Source organism: Halichondria panicea, chromosome 5 (genome assembly GCF_963675165.1).
Source record: "Halichondria panicea chromosome 5, odHalPani1.1, whole genome shotgun sequence".
NCBI classification, from domain to species: Eukaryota; Metazoa; Porifera; class Demospongiae; order Suberitida; family Halichondriidae; genus Halichondria; species Halichondria panicea.
Window position 1 is genome coordinate 1,573,456 of NC_087381.1, and position 12,166 is coordinate 1,585,621.

Consider the following 12,166-nt stretch of genomic DNA (forward strand, 5'->3'; position numbering starts at 1 on the left):
TTGCCCAGCAGCGTATACTAACTAGCCTCGATTCCAGGCCGCAGGAAAAGCATTACACAGTACAGAGCCGGTGAACAGAGCAATGAAGTTCACACTGTTGTTAATCATTAATTACAGAAGCTGATACAACACAGTCATATAATTAGAACACACAAAATATTAAATTTCTATAGTGCACAACAGTAAAAATTAATTTTAGGCAAAAAACAAAAGAACTATAGTGAACGTATACGTAGATTTTACTACACGTACAACAGTTTTGAGAGAATGACAAGAAAATTTTGGTGTTAAAAGATTTAACCAGCTTTCACTACAAAGTTGCAGCCTAGCAACAGCCTCCCTTTTTCCCCTCCTTCTCTGCGGAGTCCCCAACTCTGACTCCACTTGAATAGGCCGGCTGCTGATCTGTTACCTGTCAGTGTGTGTGTGAGGGGGGAGGGGTCGTAATCATGTGATCTACCATAAATAAATGTACACCGTTCAGAACACGAATGTTTAATAATGAATAAGGGCTTTCATATTGTGTAATCAACATAATTAGAAAAGTTGGCACACATTCACTGTTACAGTGGTATATAGTCACTTACTGATTTCCTGTCCATTTTATTCTTAATATCCTTCGCAAGTGCCAAGAATGCCTGTACATATGAGATGCCAGTATAAAGGTAAAGATCGACATATACAACGGGTAAAGGCATCAAACTGACAAGTACTAAACACGCTCATGAAAATACATAAGATCAAATATCAAATAATTGTCATCTTTCCTAATAATTGATACTTACCGACTCCACGTTCAGTCCAGACTTGGCACTGGTTTCCATAAACTTGACCCCGTGCTCCTCTGCAAGCTGAAAGTGAACACAGAGAGATACAATCAACTCCTTTCACTAAAACTTCTAACAAAGAGATGACATGGCTCTTTAATTAATATTATAGAGAAAGCACGGATCTTTATATGTACTGTATATTGTAGCATTGTGTAGAGCACATACAATAGCATCACACACCATCAGTTGAGTACCGTATACTGGGTATATTTCGAGGATATAAACTTTCGCGGAATGACCTTTAGAAAGATTTTCGCGGAATAGCAGCCTTTCTGCAGCATGCGATATTAAAAATTCGTGGGTATAAATGTTCGCGGTAGATGCATGATTAGCGAAAACCACGAACATTTATACCCTTGAAATAATTATACCCGCTATACAGTATACACCCAGATACCCTAAAAGCTTAACTATCACACAATCCTAGTCCCCCCTCCACACTATAAGTAACTGCACTCACCATAACCCTAAACGCTCAACTATCACACAATCCTAGTCTCCCCCCATACTAGTAAGTAACTCACCACTCTCCCTCTCTCTTGGCTGACTACCCGGGACTCTTGGAGGTCGCACTTGTTACCCAGAATCATCTTTTCCACATCGGCTGAGGCATTCTACAACCAGAGTGAACGTTGATTGTGAAAGAATTGCATATTATACATACATGCACACGTTCAGAATACACGTTCACACCATAAAAACACTTCACCTGTCTTCCCTTTTAGGTATTATACATCGTACTTTTTTTGTAAGATGAACATGCTATTATGTTTTTAATTTTAGGTACAGTTGAATTGAAAAACTGCACTTTACAAGAGGGGGATTCCCCCACTCCACCCCTACATTGATTGACATGGGAATCGGGTTAGTACCTCTTCGATATTTCTGATCCAGTTCCTGATGTTCTCGAATGTTCTCTCGTTGGTCACATCGTACACTAGCATGATGCCCTGCAGGACATAAATGAAATGTCGTAATTAATGTGTATAAATAGAAATACAAATTGCTAGAATGGGTACAAAGGTCAGGACCACTATTTTAGATTTACAATCATGAAAGTACATTAATTAATGTTGTGTCTTCATTGTTAATCAATCAGATGCTTTAATTAACAGTACAATAAACATGTAGTCTACAGTGAGCAAAGTTGATAACCGTATTACTAGAATGCTTTGCCCGCGAAAAACCTTTGCCAAAGAGCCAAATCAGCCAAAAATGTGAGACTTTGCAATCTAACATAGACTGCGTTCTTGCGAGTAGGCAGTGATTACAACCAAACTATCAGCAGTACAGACAATAGTCTCAGTAACTAAAGTCTGCAAAACCCATTCTCACCATACTCCTCAAATTAGTAAAAGTATTCATGGTTTGAAACACGCAAAAAAACACAAATTGCACCTCAGATAATAAAAATTTTTCCGGGAAACGACCCCCAGACTCCCTTGAATTAAACATTACCCCCTCCTAAGCAAAGTTCACGAGCAGCAAAACAATTTCTCACCATGGCCCCTCTATAATATGCAGTGGTGATGGTCCTGAACCTCTCCTGACCGGCGGTGTCCCAGATCTGGAGTTTGATCTTCTTACCCTCGATCTCCACCGTTCGGATCTTGAAGTCGATCCCTGCGGAGGTGTGTATACTATTAATGTCATGGAAGTTACACGGACATGTACAGTGTATATGTAATGATGGGAGTTTGCACCGAAGCACACCATATGCATGGTGCTGTCTAAGATCACATTTTTTTAGGAATGAAATTGGATGCTATAAACTCAAGTTATTGTTTTGCAGACTAAGAAAACCACTAATCCGTAGGTTTTAAACTGGCAATACAATGTGCATGTACAACGCTGTCTATGCCCTTATTATTATAGTATGTACATGTACACTCCATTGTATCACACACACACACACACACACACACACACACACACACACACACCCACACACACGAGCTTAGTTACACATCCCTACAAACAAAATACTGTCCTACACATAAGTCCTACACATAATAAAGCTGCTACACACACACATGTATATATGATAGTGTCGACACTGCCTTATTAAGGTGGGTGATTGAGCAACTATAGTCACATGTGTGATCACCCTAAAACAATGATGATTCCTCAAGCTAGCATTACCATAACTACCACAAATCAGCTTAAGTGCGTGCATGTGCTGTGTATGTGTGCATGTGTGTGTGTGTGTAAGATCAAAAATTCACCGATGTCATTATTACTCTACTCTATATACCGTACTACAATAACATAAAAACCAACACCACTATTCTCCCATCTCCCTAATCCAAACACACACACCGGTTACTCATGTACGCACATACGTACCTATGGTTGATATAAATGTAGAGTTGAAAGCATCTTCAGAGAATCTCACAAGAATACAAGTCTTCCCCACACCACTGTCTCCAATCAGTAGCAACTTGAACAAGAAGTCATACGTCTTTGCCATCCTCACAGCGAAAGTATGTACAATGTGCTTTTGATGAGTGATGCAGTACTTTAGTATACTGTGGCCCTAATTAAACAACTTGCTGGGCACACCCTTTTTGCACTGAGGAGAGGCTGTAAAAGCCAGAAAGACTCTTTGTCAGCTAGGAACTATCGCTGGTGGCTATACACTACCTATACAAGTAGCTACACTGCTTCTACACGAGTTCCTAGTCGACAAAGAAAGCTATTTTCAGCAATCACAAAGTGCAACTGTTAATTGTCTCCAAACCGAGTCACGTGAGGACATTCTATGCTATGGGCGTGGCGCACTGGCAGCTGATTCAGCAGAAAAAGTTGTAGGTGTGACCGACACATTTTATGTTGAGTCAGCAGAAAACTTGTCAGTGGGCAGGGCTGCTTGCTTGGTGATGCTGAGTCAGCACAACTGTGCCTCACCATGTGGCTGTGTTTCAAGCCACTGTAAAGAGATGGATTTTGCTAGAAAACAGCTCCAAAAGTATGGTTGGAAAGAAGGTAAGAATGACACTAGCTCTACTACAGTTATAGTATTGCTGATTTTGTGTGCACAGGTCAAGGGCTTGGCAAAACTGAGAGTGGTATAGCTAAACCAATCAAGGTTGGAATCAAGAGAGATCATGCTGGTGTAAGCTTTAGTACTGCTATTACACTGTACGCTCGTCTCCATCACGAGCAATGATATGCACACTCTCATTCATGCACACATAACTGTACTATGAGTCGGCAAAAATGTTCGACTGACTGTTGTATCTACGTTTTAAACATGAAATGCATGCATGTACATATATGTAGCGGATCAACTTACTGGCATTCTATATATAAATAATTTGTCCGTGTGCAGGTTGGAGCTGTTCCTGGGGAGGAATATACTAGCGACTGGTGGAGCAGTCTCTTCAACAAGGCTGCCAGTAACATATTAGTAGTTGACGGACAGGTACTTACAGCATTGACCGGCCGTCAATCATAATTAAGGGCTTATTATTATGTCGGATTTACTGTTCCAACACAAGGCTGAAAGTTTTTATACACAATTTTAACTATTCAAGATAGTTTGATTGGTCTCCCGTAGATATATATAAACTTGACCCATTATATAATACATGCAGCTCTGCTAAAGCTTGTTGATTGTGTATATACTAGTTGCTGTAAATTTGCTTATAAATTACACAAAATTCTTGTGATAGCTCAGGCTTTAAAGGTGCTCCGATTCAATCATTAGCTGTTTCATATAAATTCTAATTTGTACTCTCTATAGGATACTGTGGAACTGAAGACAGGTGCAGATTCTGGTGTTTGCCTCAAGAAGAGACACTACGGCAAACATCGTTCATCTCTCCTATACGGAGGGTTTGTAGACGCCGCTACAAAGTCACATGATGTAGGTCTAGTGACGAATGATAAGGACTTGAGCAAAGAGGTTGTGCCAAAGAAATTGATTCAAGAGAGGTGTGTTATTGTGACTGCTACCTCTCTATTGGCGTGTTTCAACACACATACAATAATTAATTGATGAATTGTATACGTACAATAATTATACCACTATGTTATGTATTTACTTTATACAGTATCTCCGATGATGCTTTAATTCGCGCTTGTGAAGGACGAACTGGACACAAGTAAGTTTCATGGAGAAATTTGTGCTACAAAATGTCTTATATAATTATACTGTTCATTCATACTATACCTTGCACCTGAGGCTATACCTGTAACTCTGAGACCTTGTACCGTGCATACTTCAAGCTATTATATCCCGCTGGCTCTTTGTGACCATGCAACATTTCTTCGTACACTTGTCTTGTACAACTATGCTAATGTTTGTGATTTTGACACTCCTCACATCTGTTATTTGATCCACTGCAGGGCTGCCAGACACGGATTAAAACTGTGTGGAAAATTAAAGAGACTGAGAGAGCAAGAGGGAAAGCAAACTGAGATGATACATAAGAAACAAAAAACACACAAGTGTGAACACTTTCTCAATAGAACTGAATCTTTTTAATCTAGCGATTCTATTATTTTGTTCTTAAATATTATTTATTGACGAACAGAAATCATTCACTCTAGGATCGATATCATGGAAGTATGATAGGGAAGTAATTTAATTGATAATTATATAAATACCAGTTTTTAGTCTCTCCATTAGCTTTTAGCGAACATATATTTGTATAAAGCTGAAAGCAATATTTTCAGATTCGTTTAGGTCATCTTCGCAAAGCCTAAACTCGATATCTTCTGAACTTGGCTGGTTTAACTCTCTACAGAACACCGGTGGGTTGTTTCGAGTGCAACAGTCATCAGAGACACCTACCATGCAACCTTTAGAATCGCTCCACATTATACCGTTGTTTGGGGGATTTCCACAGAAGTAATCGCTACCTATGAAAGATTGGTCGGCGTGAGGAGATTCGTGATTACTACTGAAAGTCCAGATGTGTTCTCGTGGGCTGGAACCATATGTAAGACTAACCCCATCGACATAGTTTGTGTCAATACCTCCAGTGTGAAAACCATCTGCTAAAGCGACTCTATATCCGATAATTCTGCCACAAATGTGAGAATATTCAACTCCATGGGTAGGAAAAATTATAGACCTACAACCAATACTATCTTTGTTGCAAAAACGTACTGTCTCGGTATTTATCGTTATCTCTATTAGGCTAAAGCCAGATGGACAATCTTGTTCCGGATCTATCATGTTAAGGTTTGCTATTCGCATCCATCCATTTGTGCTAGTGGTGCAGCTGCAAGTTGTTTGGTCCATTTCGCAATAAACTTGAGCAGGTTCGCTAGTACTTGTCGTGTTAATCCAATAGTTACCAGATGGTAAGATGGAAATTGCAATGCAAGAGTTCGCTGGATTCTCAAATGTACCTATTGAAGGTGGTAGGGTTGGCGGCGGTTGAGTCGTTGGTCCTTCCACCTCCGCTCTTAGCTCTGCAATCTCGTTTCTCAGATCCTGTATATCACTTGAGACCGTAGACGACACATTCGGGTAAACAACTACCAAAACAATCGCAGCAACTCCAGCACAGAGAGCCAAGAAAGCAATCAAACCAACAAAAAATAAAAAAAAACATTGTAATTTGCCAGTACTTTTATCTTTTTTGTCCACCTGTCTTTCATTGTTGCTTGTCACCGCTGTAGCCGGTTCATAACTTGCCAAAAAGTTTCCAGCTTTGGGAGTAGTTGGTGGAATATAGCTTAAGTTAAAACCTGTCGTAGTAGGTTCTTCCATGTTCGATCCATATGCATCAGTGTTCTGGGTTTTCATTTTGTCTACCTGCCTTTTATTGTTGCTTGCTGGCCTGTAACTTGCAAAAATGTTTTCTTCAGGAGTAGTTAGTGGGAAAAAGTCAAAACCACTCTTATTGGGTTCCATGTTAGCTCCAATGCAGCAGTGTTCAGGGTAGGGCAGCCAATGATTTGTTTGTTTATTGTGTGGTATGAAAAATGGGTGGGTATGCTAATGAATACACTGTGCACAATGTTGCTGAGAAAAGTTAGGTGAATGAATATTATTGCACATGCGCAGATCTAGCTCATCAGCAACTACTATAAACTCTGATTTATAGATTCACAATCATTCCCCATTTACAATGTGTAATCGTGGCGCTGTGCACGTGATCAACACACAGGGTGAGAACATCTTGGGTTGGTTATTGCTTAACCTTGCAAGCTAATTAATAGCTTCTACACCCATGCATATATAGCCTGCTACACCTCAATTTCAATACAACTGGCATTTCAGTATCACTTCGACCATCTCAAGATCTGCCAAACACACTACAAATAAATATTGTTCACAGTAGAGACTACTGAATGTGTACTTGTGCTAGAGTCTAGCGCAGGAGCCATAATTATTGTCGTGTGGTTATATACCTGTCCTTGGACATTTTTTTAATTAAGTACTAATCGTGAATATCTTGCAGTATAGTGACTATAAGAGAGTTGCATCTAAATGCTACTTTACATGTAGTCTTGTAGATGAGCCATCTTGCATGCCTGGCATGGGGATTCTTGGGCCCAAGGCTGGAGCTATCATTACTGCATGGCAACATGCAGCTACATGTAAAAGTAAGCTGCATGATGGTACAATAATAGACAACTTATTATGGACTCAAATCGCCCATGAGTTCATGACACCTTAATTAATAATTAATCAGTATTTTACATAACCGTGACAAGTCATGCTACAGTCAAGCATATTATAGCTAATACATTCAGCTCTCCGAACTATGATTTAGTTTACCATATCATGGATTAAGCTCTCAGCGAACGTATATCTCTACGAAGCTAAATGGAATATCTTCATTGGAATTCACTTCATCTTCGCAAAGTCTAAACTCGATATCTTTGGAAATTGGCGGGTTGAGCTCTCTATGAAACCATGGTGGGTTATTTCGAGAACAACAGCCAGATGTGTCGGCCATTTGTGTTTCACACTCTTCAGTACTGATCCACATTGCATAGTAATTGTCTGCTGGGAGAGGATTTCCACAGAAGTCAGTAATTGTCTCCAACAAACTGTTGCCCTGTACCAGGTGTATCCAACCAATTACTAAAGCTCCAGATGTGCTGCCGAGGCCGTGATCCGTACGTAAGACTAACACCGTCTATACATAGGTACTGTCAATACCTATATCAGGGTTAAAATCATCTCCTGAGAAATGTCTATGTCCAACAACCCTGCCACAAATCTGAGAATAGTCAATTCCGTAAGTGGGGAATAATACAGACGTGCAACCAATAACCTCTTTGCTGCATAAGCGCATCAGCCCTGTATCTGCAACATTTACAGTTATAGTGTCAAAGCCAGTTGGGCATTCTTGTTCTGGATCAGACATGTTGACTTTCGCTATTCGCAACCATCCACTCATGTCATCACCACAATTTCTTTGATCCATGTCGCAATAAACTTGAACAGATACGCTAGTACTTGCCGTATCAATCCAATAGATTCCAGATGTTCTGTCTTCAGGAATTGCAGTGCAAGAACTTGCTGGATTCTCAAAAGATCCGATCGCAGGAGGTTGGGTTAGTGGTAGTTGAGTTGGTGGTGGTTGAGTTGCTTCCACTTCCAGTCTCAGTTCTGCAATCTCTTTTCTTAGCTCTGTAATCTCGTCTTTCAAATTCTGTGTATCACTCGGGACTGTACATGTCACATTCGGATAGACAACTATCAGAACAATTGCGGCAACTCCAGCACAAAGGGCCAAGAAAGCTATCAAATATATAAGAAATATCATACAGCATTGGCATTTTCCAGCTTTTTTCTCTTTTCTGGCAGCTCGGTTTTCGCTGTTGCTTTCTTCTACAGTTAGTTCATAGCTTGGCAGAAGCATGTCATTAGGAACAGTCGTCAGTTCATAATCATTCTTCGACTCCATGTTGGCTCAACTGCAGTGTGTGTCAGTGAGCCCAGATGTGTGCTAACCCATGAATACATAAGTATCATTTCATGCAGGGTGTGTCAGTCAATGAATATAAGTAGCATTTAATGCAGGGTGTGTCAGTCAATGAATGAATATAAGTATCATCCACCTCCTATCCAGCGCATCACATGATTGTTGTTTTTTTGCTGGTATAGGTATATTTATTAATTTATTAATTTTAGATTGGAGAAGCCTGCAAAAAATTGTGAGCCTGCTCACAGCTATACACTGAAAAAAAGGTTTCACTGGAATGTGTCGCAGATGTATGTCTCCATATAGATGACGCATTCAGATGCAGAAGTAGTCGAATACCCGTCTCTACTTGAGCTTTTTGCGTAGAGGTGGGATTCGAGACTATTTATGTTTACGCAGAATAATATCAAACTGTGTGTCTTTTAGTTTGGAGCTGCAGAACGATTGTGAGCTAGCTAGCTATAGTGAGAAAGATTTCAAATGTTACCCCTGCGGTGTATCTCCGCGCAGTGTTGTGAGCATGCGCATGCATTAAAAGCAAATTAAGGGCGGCTAATAATAAAGTGAAGAATATTCTTATAGGGGTCAAAGGTCATAGAGGCTAGGTACGTATGTAGACTTGATCTCACACGTACGTACACATGGTGATGTGTTTCTGAATCTAAGCTTAGCATAAAGCCGTGTACCCTATTGCTTTTCTGTTCTCATTGATTAAAGTACCGCCCTATTGCAATGGCAAGTGCCACAAATTCCAACACGGTGAGTTTCCCATTTAAAGCACACCATTAATGATTACACATTAATTTTTACATTACACACACACACACACACACACATACATACATGAAATGAAATGATTAACTTCCCTTCACGCCCACGCCACATCACACACACAGGCCACTCCTCCATTGAGCCAGGCATCACACAGCCCAATATCGGCAGCTGCCCTCTCGGCAGCACAACTCGTAACGTCTGCCGCTGTCAACAGTACTGCGGGGGCATCGTCACAGTCACAGGTGTGTATACTTGTGTGTGTGTACATGTACCCCAATAGGCATGTGCTTTTACAGAATGACATGTACATGTATGTGTGAAGTGTATGCCCAAGACAATATGATCGATGGTGGTTACTTTGTTACCCTGCTCTACCACACACCTCTTAGTCCTAGTTACTACATAAATATTTTAATTTGTGTGTTGACTCGAGATTAATGTTTAGCGACCATTTCGACAATTCTGAGCAGAACACTTTTACATGATTGCATGTGTTCCTAGGAAGTGCTAAATGAACCAATTTCTACATGTAGTTCAAATTTCATGTACTTAACACTACTATAAGTAAATGTATGCACACACCTCCCTCCACACCCACACACCCACACCCCCCCACACACACACACCACCCACACACACACACACAACCCTCTCTGCACACACCCTACACACTGATACACACATACACACTCACAACCCTCCCTCCACACACACACCACACACACACACACACACAACCCTCTCTGCACACACCCTACACACTGATACACACATACACACTCACAACCCTCCCTCCACACACACACCACCCACACACACACACACAACCCTCTCTGCACACACCCTACACACTGATACACACATACACACTCACAACCCTCCCTCCACACACACCACCCACACACACACACAACCCTCTCTGCACACACCTTACACACTGAGACACACATACACACTCACAACCCTCCCTCCACACACACACCACCCACACACACACACAACCCTCTCTGCACACACCCTACACACTGATACACACATACACACTCACAACCCTCCCTCCACACACACACCACCCACACACACACACAACCCTCTCTGCACACACCTTACACACTGATACACACATACACACTCACAACCCTCCCTCCACACACACACCCACACACACATCCTCCCCCACACCCACCCCCTCAGGGTTCATCATCGTCGAGTCAGTTCCAGCGTCTGAAAGTGGAGGATGCTCTCTCGTATCTGGACCAGGTCAAGCTGCAGTTCGGGAACCAGCCGCAGGTCTACAACGACTTCCTTGACATCATGAAGGAGTTCAAGTCCCAGAGGTGCTCCTGGTACTATAATAATTATATACATTGTATAATTATGCGTTCGATCCTCTAAATATGGACATTTCGCCCATACAATGTAATTATGTATAATGGATAGTTTTATTAGTGTTGCTTGAAATTGAAGACATCCATGGATACGTTGATATAGTGAAACGTCCGAATAAAGGGGACACATTGGGAGCAATTGTACCACTCATCCCTTTGTCGAAATATTATATTATAAAAATGTTATTCAATGACGGAAGTACATTCCTTTGAAGATTTTCAGCCTCTCTATTTCTTGAAGTACTGATTTTGGTACATGTACATATAATAATACGTCATCCTATCGTTCTTTCCTGCCTCCAGTATTGACACTCCCGGAGTCATCAGTCGTGTGTCTAACCTCTTCAAAGGTCATCCGGATCTCATAGTGGGTTTCAACACATTCCTTCCCCCAGGCTTTAAGATTGAAGTGCATCAGAACGAGATCAACATCAGTGGCCCTGCCCAACACTCCGTAACACTGGCCAAGATAGCACAGGCTCACAACAGCAGCACTGCCGCCGCAATAGAGGCAGCAAAGGTGGAGATGAACGTTATATTAAAGAATTTTATATACTGTATCTATTATTTTTACGAGATTTGTACATTATTTTATGACAAATAGAGGCAGCAAAGGTAGAAATGACTATAAATATTGGAATTTTTATTTATTTTACGAGCAATTACTATAATTATGACATTCAAAAGATTATTGTTAATTATACATGTACATGTACGTGCACACACCACACCTCACATCCCCTCAGGCCGAGGCCGCCCTCTCCTCTGCCACCACAACCTCTGCTGGGGGCACCGCTGCAACAACTGGTTCAACCGGATCAACCAGCGGAGGCCATCAGCCAGTCGAGTTCAACCATGCTATCAACTATGTCAACAAAATTAAGGTACACTGTAGTTTTTGTCGGCAAACTTCAATCAGTTTATTTGAGAGGTCTGTAACAACTCTACCAATAAATTTGAAGGGCAAAGGTGTATTTATGTGGCGACACAAAAAATAATTGTATGTACATGTGCATGTATACGAATTACGGAGAAATATCCAAATGTCGTATATTTAGAGTGTTGCCTTGAACTCCATTCCTATACACTCAGAATCGGTTCCAGAACCACCCGGACATCTACAAAGCTTTTTTGGAGATCCTACACAAATACCAGAAGGAGCAGCGTATTCTCAAGGAGGGTGGCAACATCAGCAACATCCCTCTCAATGAGTCAGAGGTGTACATGCAGGTACGTAACTAAGGGGGTGTGACTAAGGGGTGTGGTCTCAGATATGTGC

The 12,166-nt window shown here is 41.1% G+C and overlaps 3 protein-coding genes across 4 annotated transcripts in view; 2 read left to right on the top strand and 1 right to left on the bottom strand.

Moving 5' to 3' along the window:
- Window positions 1-116: 116 nt before the first annotated feature.
- On the bottom strand, window positions 117-3,568 carry LOC135336604 (ras-related protein Rab-8A-like). The gene is made up of 7 exons (XM_064532470.1): window positions 3,177-3,568; window positions 2,332-2,453; window positions 1,703-1,780; window positions 1,355-1,444; window positions 786-851; window positions 588-638; window positions 117-412 (listed from the first exon to the last, which is right to left on the bottom strand). Exons 1-7 carry the CDS (start codon window positions 3,298-3,300, stop codon window positions 326-328), a joined length of 618 nt encoding a protein of 205 aa, XP_064388540.1. The 5' UTR covers window positions 3,301-3,568; the 3' UTR covers window positions 117-325.
- Window positions 3,569-3,655: 87 nt separating this feature from the next.
- Window positions 3,656-5,443, top strand: LOC135336601 (G patch domain-containing protein 4-like). The gene is made up of 6 exons (XM_064532467.1): window positions 3,656-3,815; window positions 3,872-3,945; window positions 4,162-4,254; window positions 4,576-4,766; window positions 4,886-4,936; window positions 5,181-5,443. Exons 1-6 carry the CDS (start codon window positions 3,710-3,712, stop codon window positions 5,317-5,319), a joined length of 654 nt encoding a protein of 217 aa, XP_064388537.1. The 5' UTR covers window positions 3,656-3,709; the 3' UTR covers window positions 5,320-5,443.
- A 3,868-nt stretch (window positions 5,444-9,311) lies between these two features.
- LOC135336433 (paired amphipathic helix protein Sin3a-like) overlaps window positions 9,312-12,166 on the top strand; it is a 34,457-nt gene continuing 31,602 nt past the window's right edge. For both annotated transcript variants that reach the window (XM_064532223.1, XM_064532224.1), the window contains exons 1-6: window positions 9,312-9,484; window positions 9,622-9,741; window positions 10,694-10,836; window positions 11,191-11,407; window positions 11,634-11,771; window positions 11,980-12,117. In XM_064532223.1, coding sequence (XP_064388293.1) covers window positions 9,458-9,484; window positions 9,622-9,741; window positions 10,694-10,836; window positions 11,191-11,407; window positions 11,634-11,771; window positions 11,980-12,117 — 783 coding nt within the window. In that variant the 5' untranslated portion in view covers window positions 9,312-9,457. The remainder of the gene's footprint in view (window positions 9,485-9,621; window positions 9,742-10,693; window positions 10,837-11,190; window positions 11,408-11,633; window positions 11,772-11,979; window positions 12,118-12,166) is intronic.

Excerpts from the sequence above, each read along its gene's own strand:
- LOC135336604 (XM_064532470.1), bottom strand. The coding sequence starts at position 3,300 with ATGGCAAAGACGTATGACTTCTTGTTCAAGTTGCTACTGATTGGAGAC. Across the intron at positions 1,445-1,702 it reads GGATCAGAAATATCGAAGAG|AATGCCTCAGCCGATGTGGA; the intron begins GTACTAACCCGA and ends CTCTGGTTGTAG. Across the intron at positions 639-785 it reads CTGGACTGAACGTGGAGTCG|GCATTCTTGGCACTTGCGAA; the intron begins GTAAGTATCAAT and ends TCATATGTACAG.
- LOC135336601 (XM_064532467.1), top strand. The coding sequence starts at position 3,710 with ATGCTGAGTCAGCACAACTGTGCCTCACCATGTGGCTGTGTTTCAAGC. Across the intron at positions 3,946-4,161 it reads TCAAGAGAGATCATGCTGGT|GTTGGAGCTGTTCCTGGGGA; the intron begins GTAAGCTTTAGT and ends GTCCGTGTGCAG. Across the intron at positions 4,255-4,575 it reads TATTAGTAGTTGACGGACAG|GATACTGTGGAACTGAAGAC; the intron begins GTACTTACAGCA and ends TACTCTCTATAG.